Raw genomic sequence first — 20611 nt, forward strand, 5'->3', positions numbered from 1 at the left:
AAATTAATTTAAAAAAATAAAAAAATTTTAAACCACTGCATTACATAACAGTCTAGTTCTTTATAGCCTGTTATGGCTAGAATCTTGGGTTTGGAATCTGAAGATATGATTTCAAATCCCACCGCCACCTTTTCCTAGCAGCATGGGTGAACCACTTATGCTAACACCCTCTTCTTTCCTTCTTTCATCTGGTTAAGAGGACGCCAAGGGAGAGTCAGGTATGTGCATGTGTTTTGCTAACTATCTACAAATGCACATTGTTCTTTCACCTTCAGATGCCTCTAAACTTCCTTGGATTGAGAACGAATAGGGCAAAAGAATGACACAGGAAACCGCAAAATCAAGTGAGTAAGGAAAAATGAGCATCAATACAGACAGGGTTCTCTTTAATTCCATGTACCTCAAAATATTTCTAATATGAATAAACAATACATTTTTTTAAGAAAATGGGTACCACTGATAATCCCAAAAGTTATTTCCAGTTCTTTCAAAATGGTATTATTAAAATATAGATGTCTTTGGGGGCACCTGGGTGGCTTAGTTGGTTAAGCATCTGACTCTTGATTTAGGCTCAGGTCATGATCTCACTGTTCGTGGGTTCGAGCCCTGCATCAGGCTCTGTGCTGATGGTGCAGAGTTTGCTTAGGATCCTGTCTCTCCCCCTCTCTCTTTGTCCCTCCCCTGTTTGTGCTCTCTCTCTCAAAATAAATAAATAAATTTAAATAAAATTTCATGTATGTATTGTATATATACATACATATGTAAATACATAGGAAAAGAACGGGAATGATACACACCAAACAAAGGTGTTCATTCCAAGAGAGGGATGTGGAATGAGGGAAGCGGGGTTTTTTTAATTTTGAAAAATTTTTGATGAATTCGTGTTGACATTAAAAAATTAATAAATGTATACAAACACATTATTTATATAACTAAAGTATTTATTTAATGCTTATTTTGAGAGAGTGAGCATTGTGAGTGGAGGAGGGGCAAAGAGAGAGCAAGAGAGAATCCCAAGCAGGCTCCACACTATCAGCACAGAGCCCGATGTGGGCTCTGACACAAACCGTGAGATCATGACCTGAGCTGAAGTCAAAAGTCAGACGGTTAACCAACTGTGCTACCCAGGCACCCCTAAAAATAGTTTTTAAGAGGAGAGCTCTTTGTAGTATTCACTTGGATTGGAGGAGGACATTGTCTCCAATAATCAGTTGTTTTCTGTCATATTTTACAATGGGATCCACAGGTGGTTTTAACTTGGAGCGGTGGGACTCATCTTCAGCCTGAGGGAGTAGGGGCGGCAGGCAGCCAGACTTAGCCAGGTGGGGATACGGCAGGAAGTAGGCGTTGAGGCATGGAGCCAGAAGAAAGGTAGGATAGGTAGGAGTCAGATAAGATTGCTGTTAGAGAGGGTTAAGAATGGGCCTTTGAGCCAAGGAGAAGTTTTAGGGACTTTCACCAGTTGTTCCATTGATGAATAGACAAAGCTCTGATGATTTATTTTTTTCACTGGGTGGCTGACTTCATCCTGGAGTATCTTCACAAAACTCTAGATTGTTCTACCAGGACAGATAACAAATTGTTTCCCACCTGTGGGTTTTCCTTCATGCCAGCCCTGCTTGGTGTGCCTGGCCTTATTCCGTGACCAGAAAAGAAGCTGGAATTCTGAAAAGTTGCTTTAGCCAAATCCTGTGAACAAAGGGGGCCTTGTTCAGGGTTATGCACATCAGCTTTGGGAGGAGTTTAATTCATCAGCTCAAATCTCTGCTTTTCAAGCCCTTGCTCTAGTTAGCATTGTGTTTCTCTGTGGAGGGGAAAGCCTCACGTGGGGGCAGGCAACACTGCTTGTTCACCCTGCTTGAGGCCTGCGCCCAGCTCTACTTACACCAATAAGTTCAGTGTGGGTTGATCCAGACCTTAATGGTACTGAATGGACCACCAGTGAATCCAAAAGGAGGCAGGCTTTGTCACTGTGTTTAGCTTATCCATTGCTCCATGGACACTGTTAATTTCTAAGATTTCTGTGGATTGATTGCATAGTCTACCAGAGTGGTACTGACACAAAATTCACCAACTGGTAATGACAGTCACCCTCCTGTTACTCACCTCCCTCCTGCAGATGAAATTTCCTGAGACGTTACCAGCTTTGTCTGGGTTGAGTCCTGGTCAAATATGGGCAAGGCCTAGAGCCCATAAACTAGTCCTGAAACTTATTCCCGAATGGTAGATTTATTTTCCCTTGAGACAGCAATAACTTTGCGCCCTGAAAAGTGCTATTTGAAAAAGCTACCGTTTTCGTGCATTAAATGATGTTCTACCCTCTGGGAAGGCTTGTGGGAAATTTCTCAGGACGTACGGGACTCTGCTTCCATGTGCGGAGAAGTTGTGTGCTGCATGGGTTGCCTCATAATGCTGGGTAACTGATGCATTGTGTTACCGGGGTGAGCGTGTGGCTGCCATTTTCTTCATTTTTGTCTCATTCTGTTTCCCTTGACAGCAATTTGGTTTTGATGCTGTGCCAGAAATCTTCTGACAATGAGCTACTGGAACTTGGAGAAAAGAAACTGTGTGCAGTACCGCAGGCATTTTCTGGTGGACAACAGTGTGTTTCACGGTGAGCTGCCTTTTATGTTTATGGAGTTGGATCTTTTATTTTGTTTCCGACAGCACTTTTATTCTAGCACTCTGGATGCAAATATGGCGTCATTGTTGGGTTGAATCAAGAGCTTGAGTTAACTTGTTGATGGATGATTTGCCTGAGAAGCCCCAGTGGACTTACTCCCTACAGGTGTAAGCAATGTGCCCACCTCAATAACCATAATGCTGTTATCATTTTTTTCTTTACACATTAGTTTATATCAGTGCCTTTGCTCTTTTATGCTGCCAACTCCAGTAATACCTCTTTCTGATGTTTGAAATTCTGGGAGGCTAGACACATAGTAAGTGTTCAGTTAACATATGTGGATCACCAGTCCGTGCTCCTTACCAGCGTGGTGTGTGTCACACTCTCAGGCCACCTATAAAAATAGAACAGAGCCATTCACAGCACTTGCCTATGAGGATCAGGATTACTGCAGCCACAAATCAGAGAGTAATCAATATTAGTCATTTTCCTGGCAAACTAAGATGAATTGCCTTTACCCTGCTGGTGCGTTTGTTTTGTGATATGTAGTCAGGGATAAGCTCTGTCAATCCTGCTATCAGGATGCCCTTGAGGGAAATTTATTTAAGAGTCAAAGATTTCCATGTTGCCAGTATTTTGGGAGTAATCTTCATCAAAAGCCAGGGGCATCGTAGAGGGTAGAGAGAAATTTCCCAGGGATCAGAATGCTGTTTGTATAACATCCTGTAATCTAGGCTGCCTTCAATTTACCAAGTTTAGTTTTTCTTCCCCTACTTGATGACAGACTTATGCTTTTTTATTGCTTTCAGTTTAAGATAAACTTAGCTTACTCACTTCAGAGGTTATTAAAGTACTTCGGAGGTTACAATGCTTGTTTCACATTTATTATGCTACCTTACTATAGGACTTTACGAGGTAAGTAGTACTTTATCTTACATGTCAAGAAAGAGATGAAATGACTGGCCCAAGTTGATCTAGTTAATTATTAGCAAGGTCAGAAGTAAAATTCCTGCCTCCACCTTTCCAGACTGGCTCTCCTGGCCTTGCAGTGGTGAATGCAGGGCCCTTAGCAAAGGAGACAGAGGAGCTGTGACCTTATACCGTGACTGGGACACTGAGTTCTGCTTTGTTTTTCTGTGACCTTCATCTAAGGGTTCTGTTCACTGCTTCAGCATTTGCTGTGGGGTATTTTCTGTCACAATTTTCTTATCGGTAATAAAAAAAAAAAAAGAATAAATATGATAACTGAAGCAACACAACAGAAGAACTAGCTTTATTTTTTCAAGTTTTATTTTGTGCCCGATTAGACAAAGTTTAGAGTTAAATGCCACCAGATAGTATTTTAGAATGCCTTTGTCCAGAGATCTCAAAGGCTATGACAATTTAAAACAATTTTCTATGTATTTTTATAGTTGTATTACCACTTCGTGTATTACTGTATTGCACATACTTACTGAGGGCTTGATGAACATGGTCATACTTAATTCTTTGGACGACTTTGTAATAATTATTATTCATCCCATTTTATAACTAGGAAACAGGCTTGGGGAAAATTGTGAAGTGGTGATCTTTCAAACTCTGATCTTTCTAACTCCAAAACACCATTATTTCTTGTCTTCCAGGCTGAAGTCTCCATTTCAGTAGGGAAATTAGCACTCAGAGGCTTAAGTTCCATTCAGCAGTATCTGCTCTGCTATTAACTAGCGCTGTGATGATCTGGGGCAAATGATATAATCCTTCAAGATCTCCCTTCTGTCCCCTGTGAAATGAACATGCTGGTCTTGATTTTCAGTTTCTTTCTAGTTCTAATATTTGGGATTCTACTGAAGTATTTCTGAGAATAAAAAAAAAAAATTGCTGTATTTTGTGAGCTACCTTTCCCACTAAACATGAGATACACAAGGGGGCAGTAGAATACTTAAAATAAGAATTGGTTCCTTACATTTAAGAATTCCTCTTTTGAAAGGATTTAGGGATCTTAGATCTACCCAAGATTAAAAGGATTAAGGCCAGTTAGAATTATGATTCTCTTCATTTATAATAAAGCAGTAGCTTTAAGTGTTTCTGATAGTGTAAAGTATCATTTTGGATTTCTCTGCGTGAGGATATTTATCAGGAAAGAATGATGCCTCTACTCTTCCTCTTTACCTCTGTGAACATGAATATCTGTTAAGACATGAACTTCTTTAACTTAATGGAGAGTTGTGAGGAGTTTTTGTATATTTTAAGCCAAGGGGCCACTAATGATAGTATCTTTGTAGAGGATTTCAGAACATCTCTGAGAGAAGAGAAATGGCAGGACATGTTGAGTCAGAAATACCAGATTTCTTTTGGAAGGGGCTTCTGGAATATGGGATGAGTAGTTGGATGCTTTTTGCTTAATAGCTTGGCTTCACAATGGTCTATGTTGATAGTTCTCCTCACGTAACCAAATCATTCAAAACAAAAGGAAACAAAATCTCTTCCATTATAAACGGAAAAGAACCACTTCCTCTGCAAGATACTCGACTTCTAGACTGTATAGACTTGGCTGTGCAAATTGTGGTGGCCAGACACTTTACATACAGATTTACATGGTGGTCAGGAGAAAAGAGCTACATTAGAATGAGAACTATATGAGCTACAATGCTCAACAAAAGTAAAAATAAAAAATGTAACATTCGTATACTGCTTCACAGTTCATAAAGCATGTTCATAGTCTCATTTTCTGAGTATGGAGGTAGTATGTTTTCATTGGAAACAATTTGGAAGGTTACCTACAATCCCACCGCCCAAAGAGAAACACTGTTAATAGTCTGTTTCTGTCCAGTGTTTATCTTCTCTTTTCTCTGCAACAATACTGATGGTAGGAATGAATATCTGGAAAAGTTAGGAAATGGTGTATATTGGCTGACAAAAATGACCTGGTTGAACTGACATAATTCTATGTTCAGTGATGAGAGGGGTCCTGATAGGAATTATAAAAAGCTGTTTTTGTATTTCTCACTCATCTGTCCTTTGCCCAGATTTCTAGGGAATCTATTGAATCTAAAGGGTTTGTATACCTATTAAAGATGCCCCAGTAGCTGAGGTTTTTCTGTACTTGGCTTTTATGCACCTGATGTTTGAAATAGAAAAAAAGCAAAACAAAACTTGGCAAAGAATGATTTGTGTAATATGAATCTTATTTCTTTCTAATTTAAAAAATTAAAAAAAATTTAATTTAAAAAATTAAAAATTTAAAAATTTTTTTAACGTTTATTTATTTTTGAGACAGAGAGAGACAGAGCATGAACGGGGGAGGGTCAGAGAGAGGGAGACACAGAATCCGAAACAGGCTCCAGGCTCTGAGCTGTCAGCACAGAGCCCGACGCGGGGCTCGAACTCACGGACCGCGAGATCACGACCTGAGCCGAAGTCGGACGCCTAACTGACTGAGCCACCCAGGCGCCCCTAAAAAATTTTTAATTTAAAAAATTAAAAAAAAAATTTAATTCTTGAGAGAGACACAGCATGAGTGGGGGGTGGGGGGTGAGCAGACTGAGAGAGGAGTGGGGGGTGGGGGGTGAGCAGACTGAGAGAGGGACACAGAATCCAAAGCAGGCTCCAGGCTCTGAGCTGTCAGCACAGAGCCCGATGTGGGGCTCCAACTCACCAGCCGCGAGATATGACCTGAGCTGAAGTCAGATGCTCAACTGATGGAGCCGCCCAGGCATCCCTGTATGAATCTGATTTTAATAGGTTCTAGTTTCATGAATTATTCTTATTTGAAAATTACACTCTCAGCTGTTTCTCTTGGTCGCAACGAATTATAGTTGTTTTTTTTTTTTTTTCCTGACCTGGGACAGATTCTTAAACCAATAATCAGTGTATTTGCAATTAATATATATAATTTTTATGCACATAAGTTTTTCCCACACAATTGAGTTCCTTAATAGAATAAATTTAGAGGTGACTTAACTTTTGTTTTCATGAACTGCTAATTATAATTGTGATGTTGGAAAGAATTATTAATTGCTTTCATTTTAGTTTATCATGTTGTCACCCCAACTTATAATGAATGAAGTTTATTTCTGTTGCTATCATGTTTTATGAATGTTTCTGAATGATCATCACAAATCTAGAGTAGAAAGGTTGTTTTTTTTTTTTTAAGTTTCTTTATTTCTGAGAGAGAAAGAGAGAGAGAGAGAGAGAGCGCATGAGCGGGGGAGGAACAGAGAGAGGGAGACACAGAATCCAAAGCAGGCTCCAGGCTCTGAGCTGTCAGCACAGAGCCTGATGTGGGGCTCAAACTCGCGAACTGTGAGATCATGACCTGAACCGAAGTCGGACGCTCAACCCACTGAGCCACCCAGGTGCCCCTAGAGTAGGAAGGTTTTAAACCGAATTATGAGTCATCTTCCTGCGTAGATAAAGTGAAGAATAGTTCTCTTATTAAATGTGGAATATGTCTTTTCAAAAATTGCTCTCTATATACTTTTACTTTGCCTCAAGAAACCTTCTAATACAACTAATTAATTTAATGAATTAATTTTATCTATTATTAATTTTATCATTAATTTAATGTTTATCTAACCTCCCTTCCTGGCCAGAGGCCTACTCAGTAAATTTAGAAACTTAACTACCAGTTTATGAAAGAAAGTAAGCTGGGATGGGATCCTGGAGATTAGCTCTGTTTCCAGTTTCACTACCAACTTGTGTTGCGTTTGTCACCTAGGGGATCCTCACTTTCTCTCTCTTCTAAAATGAGGGTTTTGCCAGATTCCAAAGTTCCCTCTAGCAGTAATGCTTGAGGTCTGTGTAGTCAGACATCAGAAAGTGTGTATGGTGAATGAGAGCATCCTATAGGCCAGGATGTGGGAAGGAAAGTCTGGCAAGATACTGATTAAGAGGAGGTAAGAATCTCTTTTGACTGCTAACTCTGTAGTTAGCTTTGTACTGGCAGAAACTTACATTTCCTTCAGGGAGAATGGATGTGTGTGCATGTGTGTGTGTGCACGTGCTGGGCTCATGAGTTCCTCCTAACCATGGAGAGACCAGTACTTAGGACAGATAAGCAAGCTTTCAGGAAAGACATCATTATATTAAAAAAAGAAGAGTGGAGAAGTTCCCTCCCCCTACACTGGCATTCCATCTTTTCTGGAAAAAGAAGGAAGAATGCCAGATCCTACCTGCTGTATATGAAAGGAGAATGAAATTATGCAGAAGTGAATTAGGGTTCTCATTAATTAGGCCATTTTATTAACAAGTTATGACTTCAGCAGCCTGCCTGCTTTAGGGAGGTGGGGACATCACTAGATTTTATATTAGTGTCATTACTGAGCTAAAGCCTAGCTTTTCCATCCGAGGATTGTATAAACATGTTCTAGGTCCAGAAAATACCAGTGCACATAGAATTACTACTAATGCAGTGACAGTCAAGATTTTGTGAGCATCATTAAAATCGAAAGTATTATCTCTTGGAGGCACCTGGCTGGCTCCGTTCGTAGAGCATGTGACTCTTGATCTTGGGGTCATGAGTTTGAGCCCCACGTTGGGCACAGAGATTACTTAAAAAAAGAAGTATTGTCTCTTGGAGACTTACACTGCATGCAAAAAATATCAAACACAAGTTGAGAGAAAGGGTGGGAATAAACGAAGATTGGCCAAATGGGAGAAAATGTATTGAGTTCTAAATTTTATAAATTGCAATAGAAGTAATTCTGGAAGTAGATCCTCTTTAGCCCTCTCCTCAAGTCTCCCCTTCCCCTCCCTCACCCCCTGTCCCCAAAGGATCTGCCATTATGGCAGAAAGCATCGAATGAAGCATTCTTTCAGGTGTATGATGTTCTGGTGCACCTTGCAAATATGCCAGAGGCAGTGAAGGCTTAGGCAAACGCAGGCAGGCCCTGCCTTGTAGGGGCCTTGTATAGGGTCATGGCACCCTGTAGGGCCAGCCCTCCAGCTGTGTCACTTTGGGTGAGTTGTTCCCTGTGGGATAGACTTTCCATGCCAGCAAAATGCTGTGATTTAGGACAAATGACTTCTAAATGTCTAAGTGCTTGGTTTAAAAATATTTTTTTTTTTAATGTTTATTTATTTTTGAAAGAGAGGCAGACTGCAAGCGGGGGAGGGGCAGGGAGAGAGGGAGACACAGAATCCAAAGCAGGCTCCAGGCTCTGGGCTGTCAGCACAGAGCCCAACGCGGTGCTTGAACCCATGAACTGTGAGATGATGACCTGAGCCGAAGTCAGATGCTTAACCAACTGAGCCACCCAGGCGCCCCAGTGCTTGGTTTTTTAAAAAAAGTATTTTATTTTTGGGGCACGTGGGTGGCTCAGTCGATTAAGCGTCTGACTAGTTTTGGCTCAGGTCATGATTTCATGAGCCCTGCATTGGGCTCTGTGCTGAGAGCGAGAGCTTGCTTGGGATTCTCTCTCTCCCTCTCTCTTTGCCCCTCCCCCACTCATGTCATCTCTGTCTCTCTCAAAAATAAATAAACTTAAAAATTTTTGTTTTATTTTATTTTTAACCTCTCCTCATCCCACTTTCAAACAGAGGTTAATTGGAGAATTTGCTGTGAATTAACTGACCAAATTGATTTATGCACTTTCCTCCTTCTGTGGTCTGAGACAGATCACAGCCAGCCTTACAAATGTGGATACTTATATATTAGTTATAACACAAAGGAAATAACCTTTAATATGAGCTGGTATGAAACAGACTTACTCTATAGCTTTTTGGAAACGTGATGTTTCTTCATTTCCTAGACTTATAGAAAATTCTCAATGAAAGCCTCAATGAAATGCTATTTATTTTATATTTTAAAATTGCAAGTTAATTTCTTTTTTTATCTTCCTCCACGATGGGCATTTCATCTGTAGCTGGTTTATTGAGTATTCTAAAGTTAGTGTAGCATTTACAAGAAATTATTTAATCTTTCCCCAATTAAAGTTTTTAAAAGTACTCTTTGCAACATCTTGGGCAGGTTCTATTACTTTCTTGGCTATTTTTTGATTACCGAGGGTCTGATCTAATTTAAAACATTAATCTCAAACTCCTTTAAGCCCCATCTCCTCCCTGACTCCCAGCACAGGCTTGAGCTGCCTGTTGGGGGCTGATGGTGGGGGTTCATGTGGCTCTACTGTACTTCTTCTCCTTGAAGAGGAATTCGGACTTTCCTCCTCAGGTTTTGGTACAAGGAAGAGAGATGGGGAAGCAAAGTTCTTCAAGCCCACACCTGGGCACCTGTTTGTATGTCCATGGCAGCGAGGTGATCAAGACCTGCTCTGGGTCCATCTCCGTGGACGTTTAATTTCACTTGGCCCCTCACCAGGGACTCTTCAGAGAGGGCCTGCTGTCTCCCTCCAGCCCCCCTCATTCTCTGTTCCTAATTGCTTCTGGCTGAGGCATGGCTTCCCTTCCCCTGAGGACACTTGGGCAACTGTCCGGCCCTACTTGTCTCTTATCTCCATGTGTCTTCATGAGGAGTTGTGTGCAGACTGCTGCTGTGGGCTTTGGAGGATGGGAAGGGGTATACAGCCGCTGTCTGCTCTTCCCAGCCTTACTGCCTGTTGTCTGTTTTGTCTCTTCTCACACTGTTATAGGGGTGAGTCCCACAAGGCTGAAGAAACCTCTGAAACATTCTTTGCTGGCTCTTCCCCTTCTTGTCTCTGGCAGCGAGGGGTGCTTCCTCTGATTTCACTCCTCAGAGTGCTGTCCTGCCCTTCAGGCTCTAGGCTGTACACATAATAGGGGATCAGGTAATGTGACTTTGATTGGGTGGAATCCTATCCCCCTAACCCCTGACAGTTTCCTCTGACCCCTCCAGAGCCACTCTGATTCTTGTCCACACCAGCTCGAATTAGGGTGACTTCATTTCCCCAAAGGTACTGGTGGTTTTCATTGTGCTTGCTTTGCTCAAGTTTAGGTAGCTGGATTGATCAGAACCAAGCAGTGATCTAGATTTACAAAAATCCACGCTGAGATGTCTCAGCCTCTTTTCCCCATTTGGGAATCTAATGGGGAGATTTTCCTGGGTGACTGAGTCCACAGTGATCTCTTTCTTGTCATGCTTTCTATGTCGAGGCCACTCACATTCTGTAATGACAGAGGGGATGAAAAGATCTGAGTCGAGTGCAAAATGGCAAACTGAAGGTCTGGATATTTGGGAAGCCTAGGTTGGTGAGAAGTAACAATGTTCAGTCTTTGAAGCGTTAGCTTCAGCTGCTGGGAGCCACAAGCCTGTTGCAGTTAAGTGAGATCCGTGGCGGGCCTTTCCTGTTGGACCTTCGAGTTCCTTCTCTTAAACCATGGCCACTGGCTGTCCAACCAAGCAGAAAGGCCCGTGATTGTTTTACTCCTTTATGCTTGGGAGTACCAATTTTCTGATTACTAAATTAGAAACAAGAAATAACATGTCTAATAAACAGTCACCGTTTCCTTCAGATTTGCAGGCTTCTCACATTGTAAATGGCTGCTCATGAGAATTATTTCCCCTTAGACCTGTGTTACAAATTTAAGCCTTTGTTCTTTAAGCTGCATTTCCATAATTATAATTAATTTTCCCCTGCTTTCTCATTTTCCCAATTGTCTTTTCCTCCTCTGTGCCTAATGTATGCACAGAGATTGATGGGAGGATGAAATGTCTTTCCGTGAGTAGATTCAGGGTTGTTTCAGGGCAACGTAATTATTTAATTTAGTTGCACAAAAGATCCAGGTTTTTTTTTTTTTTTTCTTGGACCACAGTAATAATTATTAGTGATTGCATTTGTAGTCACAATACCTTTCTATTTTGCAGCTATCAAAACAGAGGTTAAAAATTGCAGTTTGGGGACACCTGGGTGGCTCAGTCAGTTGAGCGGCCAACTCTTGATTTCAACTCAGGTCATGTTCCCAGGGTCGTGGGATCAAGCCCCACATCAGGTTCCGTGCTGAACTTGGAGCCTGCTTGAGATTTTCTCTGTCTCCGTCTCTCTCTCTCTGCCCCTCTGCCACGCTCTCTCGCTCACTCTAAAATAATAAAATAAATAAAAAATTGTAGTTTGTTCTTTTGTTTTGTGTAAATGAAAAGTCATCCCAATAGACCTTTGATACTTTATGTATTACCTTAGGGCTCATTTCGCTCAGCAAGCATGTCTGAGGTTATTACAAGTGCAAACTCTTGGTGTCACAGGATATTCAGATCTCATATTTAAGGCTCGTGGCCTAGTGTGGAGTGGTTTCCCCCTTCCGCAGCTTCAGCTCCCGTCCACATGCTGGTAACTCCCAACGGTGCACCCTGGTTTAGACTGCCCTTCGGTGCTCCATACCCAGATGTCCACCCTCTCAGTTGACACTCTGCTGATGCCGTCCGGATCCTCAGACTCACGTCTGCAGCAGAACTCCGCTGTCCCGCTGGTACCAGTTGGCCTCGCCAGCCTCAACTTGCTCTTCCCCTCCTTCATTATGCCCTGGCTGTGTGGACTTTTGCATTCCATGCTCACAAAACTCACTCCTTCACTTGTCCAGCTTTCAACTCCTCCTTCAGATCCCGGAGTAAAGGTCCTTTCTGCAGAGAAGCCTTTTCTGACTTCCCAGACTAGGTCAGGCTCCTGTTTTAGGCTCTCCTGTCGCCCTGCACTGCTCACTCACTGTGTTATCCCTGTGGTAATACAATAGTTTCAGGAAAACCAGTTTAATTTCTGTCCGCCCCATTCCTTCTAAGTTCCAGGAGAATAGAGACTTTTCTGACTTCTATCTCTGGTACGTTGTACGGTACGTTGCATACATTATAGTAGGTGCTCAGTAAAATACTGCAGCGTGAATTCACTCAAGAGGGGAGATAAGAACCACCTACTGTTTCATTATTTTTGCACTCTGAGCTAAGCTTTTAATCTTTGTGCTGTGGAATGCATCGGTTCTCTGGCTGCAGACCCTCTTCTTTCCTTCACTCATGCTTTTGCCTTAGAAAACAAAGCAATACCCATAAACCATTCCTTCCTGAGACTGAGAAGGAAAAGGCCACTTCTGCTGAGAATCCGAGTGTGCTTTAGAAGAGATTATTACAGATGTGTAATGGCTTGAAGTGGAAAAGGACAAACCCATTTCTTTAAAAGAATTTTAGACTTTTTGAATTCATTTAAGACTACCCTCCAGAATTTCCATGTTGGTCATATGTGTGTTTATTTTATTCATCTCTGAATATGGAGGTTTCACTCATTAAAATAACACTGTCAGCAAAACCTGTTTAATTGCGGTATTTTGCATACTGTTAACACTCTCTGCTTCTTGTGTCGAAAAATGTTCATTCCACAGAAGTGAGTGTTGTCTGTGGGCTAATTCTTACCCCAGAGAGCATAGAACAGACCTGCACCAAAACAAAAGCACCAGTTTTCTCTGTAAAAGAGGAGGATAGGAGGCCTGGGGGTACATGAGAAGAATAATCAAACAGAACAGGATTTCTTTAAAACTTTAGCAGATGCACTTTATTTCAGATTTACAAACAAGAAGAATGGTCAGCACCTAGGTCTTTCATCTAAGAATCTCAAGCAATATAAGACTATAATTCTGACTACCAAGTAGCAAAGTCACTCAGCTATAACACTGACCTGAGTAAGATAAATGCAGAGTTTGTGAAAACATTTTTTGTCCAATTTTGTTTTGCCTATTTTATAACTGGGTCAGAATATGTGACAGTGTTCTTAGACTTTTTCATATTTAACTATAAAAGATGGTGACTTATATCCAATTAAAAGGGAGAACAGTGAACACATTTATTATTTAGTGTCTATTTTTATTCCTTGCCAACCTGAAATTGAACATCGATGCATATTCACAAATGACCATTCTTTGAAATTACACCAAGGTATTGTGCTTTTAAGCTAGCAGGAGCTTACTGCTAGATGTGGAGACTTGTATTAATTAACTCTTAAAGCCACTGGTTCCCAGCCTTGGCTGCACGTTGAAGTCACCTGGGGATATAAAACTGTTGTGTGTCCCACTCCGAGATTCTCATCTAATTGGTCTGGGGTGTGTCCAGGATGTGGGGGAATTTTTAGAACTCCCTGGGAGATGCCAATGGGCAGCCAATTAGATTCTGGTGGATTGAAAACCCTGGACTTAAGGTGGCAGATACAGAGCTATAGAATTCATGAATTTGATAATGGTTATTTTCTATGATAGCCTGTATTGTATTAAATCATAAAAGTATGGGAAGAGGGGACATCTAATAAGAAGGATATGGACACAAATAGTGTGAATATTGAGGAAGAGGGAAAATGTAGAAGGGTCATTTATGCTTGGGATTTTGTGGATGCTGGTTTCCTTAAAACATTTTTTTTTTCCATTTTATTTTTCTGGTGATAGCAATGCAGCCTCACTGTAAAAACAAGTTGGAGAGTATAGAAAAGATCAAAGAAACAGAAAACAGTAATCTCAGTATGTGTTTTATTTATTTATTTAAAGCAAGCTCTACGTCCAATGTAGGGCTTGAACTTAAAATCCTGAGATCAAGAGCTGCATGCTGTACCAAGTGAGCCAGCCAGCCGCCCCTCAGTATGTGTTTTAAGTCTCTGCTTTCTTAAAATGGTTGAAAAACCAAAGATTAAGTAGCAGTTCTCAACTCTGGTTATACATTAGAATCTAAAAAATATTGATGCTTGGGGTCTAGTTCAGTCCAGTAAGATAATCTCTTGGGTGTGGGACCCAGATATCTTAATTCACTGATTCCTTATATCTACATTTTTATCTAGGTATATATCTATACCTCTATATCTCTATATATATATCTTTAAGTGAGTTTGATGCACTAGGAGGGGTGAGAATCAGTAAAGTTGTATTTTGTTTTTAAAAGTTTATTTATTTTGAGAGAGTGCACGCAAATGCAGGAGGGGCAGAGAGAAAGGTGTCACAGACTATGAGTCTGGAGTTCTCTCTTATCCAGCAAGAGAGCGGATGCAGAATTGAATATGAGAGAGGCTAATGTCCCGGAGGAGACAAGAGCCCTGAACAGGAGCTTCCTCTCCGTATTTTCTTGAGCTCACAAGACATTATCCTCGTGGTGAATGTTAATAAAACAAGATCTTACACACGTGATGAACATGGAGAAAACAAGTTATTATCCACGTGGAGAACATGAAGAAAATAGGATCTTACACACATGAACATGGAGAAAACAATCAGATAGTAATCATTAACTTGCCTACGTAAGAAGCAAAGGGTCTGGGAGGAAAGTGGAGTTTGTGATCAAGGTACATTGGTGTCAGCTGGGAAGCAATTTCTTGCAGGTGGTATAACAAGTTACTCATGATCCCATTACAATATCTCGCTAGCTAACCTCGACTGCATTCATCCTGTGGTGGTGTCTTTCTGCCCTAAGATTTTCTTCTTACCCATTTATGTAAGTAGAACCTATTTCCCACATAAAGGGAGAAAGAGAGAATCCCAAGCAGGTTCCACACTGTCAGCCCAGAGCCTGATGTGGGGCTTGAACCCATGAACCCTGAAATCATGACCTGAACCAAAACCAGGAGTTGAATGCTTAACGTATTGAGCCACCCAGGTACCCCGAGGACTAAAGTTGTTGATTGACTGAAACATTGATTGGTAATGATAGTAAGCTAAATCAGGTATTAGTTTACTGATATGATTCAGTATGTAATTTTTCTTTATTCCGGGCAAAAGGAATGCTTGAAAATCTTGATTTTTATGCAGAGGCGTTGTGTGTGTGTGTGTGTGGGGGGGCAAGTGATATGCTCACCTTCATATTTTCTTTCCTAACAGACTTCATATTTTTTTACGTTTATTTTTGAGAGAGAGGGGAGAGAGAGAGGGGGGAGAAAGAGGGGGGAGAGAGAAAGGGGGGAGAGAGAAAGGGGGGGGAGAGAGAGGGGAGAGAGAGAGAGAGCGAGAGCGTGAGCATGAGTGGGGAAGGGGCAGAGAGAAGACGGCAGAGGATCCGAAGTGGGGTTTTTGCTGTTAGCACGGAGCCCAGTGCGGGGTTTGAACTGACAAACCATGAGGTCATGACCTGAGCTAAAGTTGGACACTTAACCAACTGAACCACCCAGGTACCCTTACTTCTTACTCTTTTTTAATATGTTTTCTTAGTGTCCCGTGATTTGTCTTTATAGCCAATATATCTGTTACATGATACAAAAATGAACCTTTGAGCATTAACTGATCTCACAATGTTATCCATGGCCTCCTGATGATGAACAGAAATACTTTGGGAAGGTTCCTAAGAAGAATAGGTAACAAAGAACATATAAATAGTATTTTGTTGTGATTAATCCATAATGATTACTACCCAGTTCACAGCAGGATAATTTAAGAATTGATAGAGAAATAAAAATGAAACACAGGAATTAGAGGCAACAGTGCCATCATTTGGAATACATCAGATATAATCCTGCATATCATTAGAATTGTTTGCCTATCTACCTTGGTAAAGGGGGTACCTAGAGACTTAGAGAAACACATACATTTTTTTGTAGATGGCAAACTTTGTCAGCCCTTGTAGACATCTGTTTCACCCCTAATCTCTCTTCGTGTGAGAAAACTAATGCTGAGGACCCCTGTGTTATTCCTAGAAGTTTCAGAGTGTGAATGAGAAATCTTGGATCACTTGTGTGCTGGCCTGATACCTCCTTCTTTGCACATGGGGTTGTATGGCGGACACAGCAATTTGGGGCTAGTGTTAAGATAACTAAATTTAGACCTAGTCAGGAGGAATCCATGGATTCTACATTTGAATAATCTTGGGGCACCATCAGGGAATTTGAGTTAATCCTGAATCAAATTGGTGATGGTGGTTGCTCTACCAGCATTCTCTCTCTTGAGTCTTTCAACAAGACAGTTTTACAGATGAGACTCAGAGAAGTAAACAATTTGCTATCAGACCACATTGTTAGATTATGGTGTTCAAACCCAGGTTTGTCAGACTCTTAAATCCTGGGGTTTCTCTACTTTGATACAATGATGTGTTACACAAACTTTTTTCTTTTAAAGCAATTGAGGGTGTGGGTTTGCGTGTTTTAAAAAGGCTTCTAGATCTTTTAGGGGCTACTGAAGAACTCCACAGAGACACCAATGTGAGTTGCCTTTAAGCTGAGAAGAACACTTAGGGAACCAGTGCACGGGGGCTGAGAACTGGTATCAGCTGTAGTGGTCCTTGGGAACATGTTAGAAATGCAGACTCTGAGTTGCACCTGATACCTACTGATTTGGAATCTGCATTTTAACATGATACCCAGGTGATTTGTATACACTGTAAAGTGTAAACACTTCTCTGAGATCCACTGGGCTTAGGTGTGAGCCCTTGAGCATATTCCTACCTCCAAGGAAGAATTGGGAGAGGAAGGGAGTTAGGGGGAAGAGAAGAACTGTTTCCCACCAAATGATACATTTGGATGGTGGAAACTTGTCTGTAAGGGATATAGTTAAAGACAGAGACCCCAAATGCTATCCCAATGCTCAGATTTTCTTTTTAAAAAAAATTTTAAAAGCTTATTTGTTTTGAGAGAGGGAGAGAGAGCAGGGGGGGTGGGCAGAGAGAGTTGGAGACAGAATCCCAAGCAGGCTCTACACTGTCAGCACAGAGCCCGATGCAGGAATCGAACTCACAAACCATGAGACCATGACCTGAGCTGAAACCAAGAGTCAGATGCTTAACTGACTAAGCCACCCAGGTTCCCCCACAGTGCTCAGATTTTCAAGTGGGAGACATGAAGCTATAAATGCCCAGGTAATTTTCTTTGTAGAATGGACTTAAAAATATGAACCTCCTATGTCTAAACCTAGGAAGGTATAGCTGAGGATATAACCAATACCCTGGTCTGCAATGATGCCTGGCATATCAGAACTAGCAAGGACTTGGGAAGCCATCTGATTGAAGGATTCCAAACTGAACCTGTGACTGGGATTCAGGACATTAGTGAAATCATTGAACATTATTCAAAACACGCTATGTATATATGTATACATTTGTGCATCCTTCTAGGAACACAGTCCTTAGTTTTTATCATATTTCAAAGTAATCTGTTATAAACCTCTCACTAAAACCGCTCTTTTTTTAATAGATAAGAAGGTGACTGGTTCATATTCATACCAACCAGCTATTGGCAGAGTTAATTCTAAATGCCAACCTTCTGCTAATGCAGTTCAACTGGTCTTTATGATCTGAGCTAAGTATTATGAAATGCTATATGGATTTTCTGCAGGATACCTCTTGTAAATCTCTTCACTTTCTGGTTATGGGAAATGGTTAGCTCTTTACAGCATTGGAATATTGTGACATAAAAGGAATTTTACCTGAAAGCATTTCAAAGCCTCTGTGTATTAGCCAGGTGACTAAGAAGATATTCATTGCAGAGATGCAACAACAGGGCAGAAAGTTCTGGGCATTGGCCCTGTTTGGCCCTTCATTGAGGGCAGCAGGGTTCCATGAGACAGGGCTCTCCCCACCCGGTGTCATCCAAGTGACTTTTGTATCTGTCTTCGTAGCTAATAAATGATTATTAACTCTCTGTGGGGAGCCAGGTGCTGAACTTTACAAATAGAGTAATATAATCCATGTAGCATTTGGATCAAGTAATGATTTCACTATCTGGTAATTTACTATCTGGTAAAGTGTTGACTCCATGAATCCAAAGGACATTTAGAACATTTTTCATTTCTAAGGATAAAGCTTTTAAAGCTGCCGCTCTGTAAAACTGTAGAAGAATGGCCTTTAGTTGTAGAAGTTAACTTGTTAAAGTGGTCCCTCTTTGCATCTACCAAAAAATAATAGTGTCCAGATCTTTGTGAATTACGTCAGCGTCCATGAGGATGGTTTTTGAAGGACAAATACTTGGCATCTCAACTTGCAGCCTGTGTTTGAGACCAACTTTCATAGATCTGTGCTCCCACTTTAGCTCCTGAGAATCCATCTGGGAAATACTATTTTCATATGCCTCTTATTTTGAATCTTTAATTATATTTTTGATCTCTTGTCCCTTACCATTTGTCCTAAATTATATAAATCAGTGCAGATGTTTAATATCTGGCAACTGTAGGTACCATGATACTAATATTATAAATTTTTTTCTTGGATACATAACAAGTTCTGCATAAAGCATAGTACTAAATTATTTTTAAATTAGATTAATTTCTATAAAGTGATAAAATGTTATTGGTTTCCTATTTTATCATCTTTAGTATTCATGAAGGAGCAATTCTTTCCTCTTTTCTCCAAGGTCTTTAACAAAATTAGCCTTTGTAACCATTTTTATGCCAGTTGACTGTGAATGAGGAGGACTAATGAAGCAGAAAATTAAAACACTTCGGATGTTTTAATTTTAATACTAATTATTATTCTACACTTTACAGTTATTTTTCTCATTGCTAAATTTATTGCTTTAAAAAGTATTTCTATCTTTTATAATGTTTTTTTTCTAGCCACAGAGCTTTATTAAATTTTTGAAATTCTTACTATTTGTATACCTTGTTAAGGAACAAGAATTTTGGTAGCTAAAAATCAACTTGATTATTGGTAGAAGGCTTAATTGTGTATGTTCTCAAGCATTTCACTGCCCATGTGTATGTAGATTAAAAAAAAAAAAAGTTAACCATAGGGGTTCCTGGGTGGCTCAGTTGGTTGAGCATCCAACTCTTGATTTCGGCTCAGGTCATGATCCCAGGGTCTTGGGATCAAACCCCACGTCAGGCTGTGCTCTGAGCCTGCTTAGGATTCTCTGTCTCTCTCTCTCTCTCTCTCTCTTTTTCCTCTGACTCTCTCTCTTTCTAAAATAAAAATAAATTTAAAAAAGTTAAACATAGGCCACTTGAATATATTTTCACCTTTAGGAGAGTATGCATTTTCTTTCTTTTTTTTTTTTTTAATGTTTATTCATTTTTGAGAGACAGGGCATGAGTGGGGGAGGGGCAGAGAGGGAGACAGAATCTGAAGCAGGCTCTAGGCTCTAAGCTGTCAGCACAGAGCCCGACATGGGGCTCGCACCCACAAACTGAGATCATGACCTGAACTAAAGTCAGATGCTTAACTGACTAAGCCACCCAGGCGCCCCTATTTTTTTTTTCCATTTTCTATGACTACTTCAGAGAGTGGTTATACCATAATATTGGTGCTATTTTTTAAGTAAAAAGCCCCATAGTTTTTGTGTGGAATTTTCAGGGCTGGAAAAGACCACAAGGATCTCGAGAAAATCTGCATCCAGTTTGTGAGATCCTTCTAGAATGAAAGCTGTAGAGAACAGGGAATGTGACTTTAGGGCCTGGCATATGGGAGATGCCCCGTAAGTGAATGCACTCGTAATCTCCCACATTCTGTCAGTGAGGATCCTGAAGCCTGGGAAGGTCAAATGGTGGGCCTAAGATGAGTTTGCCTGAACTATTAGCAAGTGATAAGAACTGAGGCCCTGTTCAGTGTGGTGCAGGGGGTGGTACATACCATGTGCTACTGTTCGCCCATATTCACACGATTCTTGGTCTCATGCTAAATGGAGGCAGCTTGCTGGTTCCCAAGTGCCGGTATAACTATCAACCATCTGTCCTTGCCCCGGGTCCTTATTCCCCAAGCTAGTTTGAGCACAGGATGTTGCTTCCTTTCTGCTTCCTGCCTTAAATGTTTGTTGACCTAAGTTCTATGCTGGAATTCTGCAGTTAACAAAGTTGAAATGGCCCCTGTCTGTATAGAGCTTACAGCCTTGCCTCTCCTTTGCTGTTGCTCTCTTCCTCCGTCTCCACGCCCCCCAAGCTCACGTGGGAACTTTATGTTATGGAAGCTTTTTCTTTGGAAGTAATTGGCTCCTCAAGAATTGAGGTTGCAAGAATAAGAATACAACAAAGAAACTTCATTTGTGTTTACCCAGATTTACTTACTGATAACTTGCTTTTTAATTTTTAAAAAAATATTTATTTTTGAGAGAGAGAGACAGAGACAGAGTATGAGTGGGCAAGGGCCAGAGAAAGAGGGAGACACAGAATCTGAAGCAGGCTCCAGGCTCTGAGCTGTCAGCACAGAGCCTGACACAGGGCATGAACTCACAAACC

The 20611-nt window shown here is 40.8% G+C and overlaps 1 protein-coding gene across 7 annotated transcripts in view; it reads left to right on the forward strand.

Moving 5' to 3' along the window:
* Window positions 1-20611, forward strand: part of PLCH1 (phospholipase C eta 1) — a 217384-nt gene that overhangs the window by 29717 nt on the left and 167056 nt on the right. For all 7 annotated transcript variants that reach the window (XM_027061565.2, XM_027061561.2, XM_027061568.2 and 4 more), the window contains exon 2: window positions 2498-2614. In XM_027061565.2, the coding sequence (XP_026917366.2) occupies window positions 2536-2614 (79 nt within the window). In that variant the 5' untranslated portion in view covers window positions 2498-2535. The remainder of the gene's footprint in view (window positions 1-2497; window positions 2615-20611) is intronic.

The sequence above is a fragment of the Acinonyx jubatus genome, chromosome C2, assembly GCF_027475565.1.
Source record: "Acinonyx jubatus isolate Ajub_Pintada_27869175 chromosome C2, VMU_Ajub_asm_v1.0, whole genome shotgun sequence".
NCBI lineage: Eukaryota > Metazoa > Chordata > Mammalia > Carnivora > Felidae > Acinonyx > Acinonyx jubatus.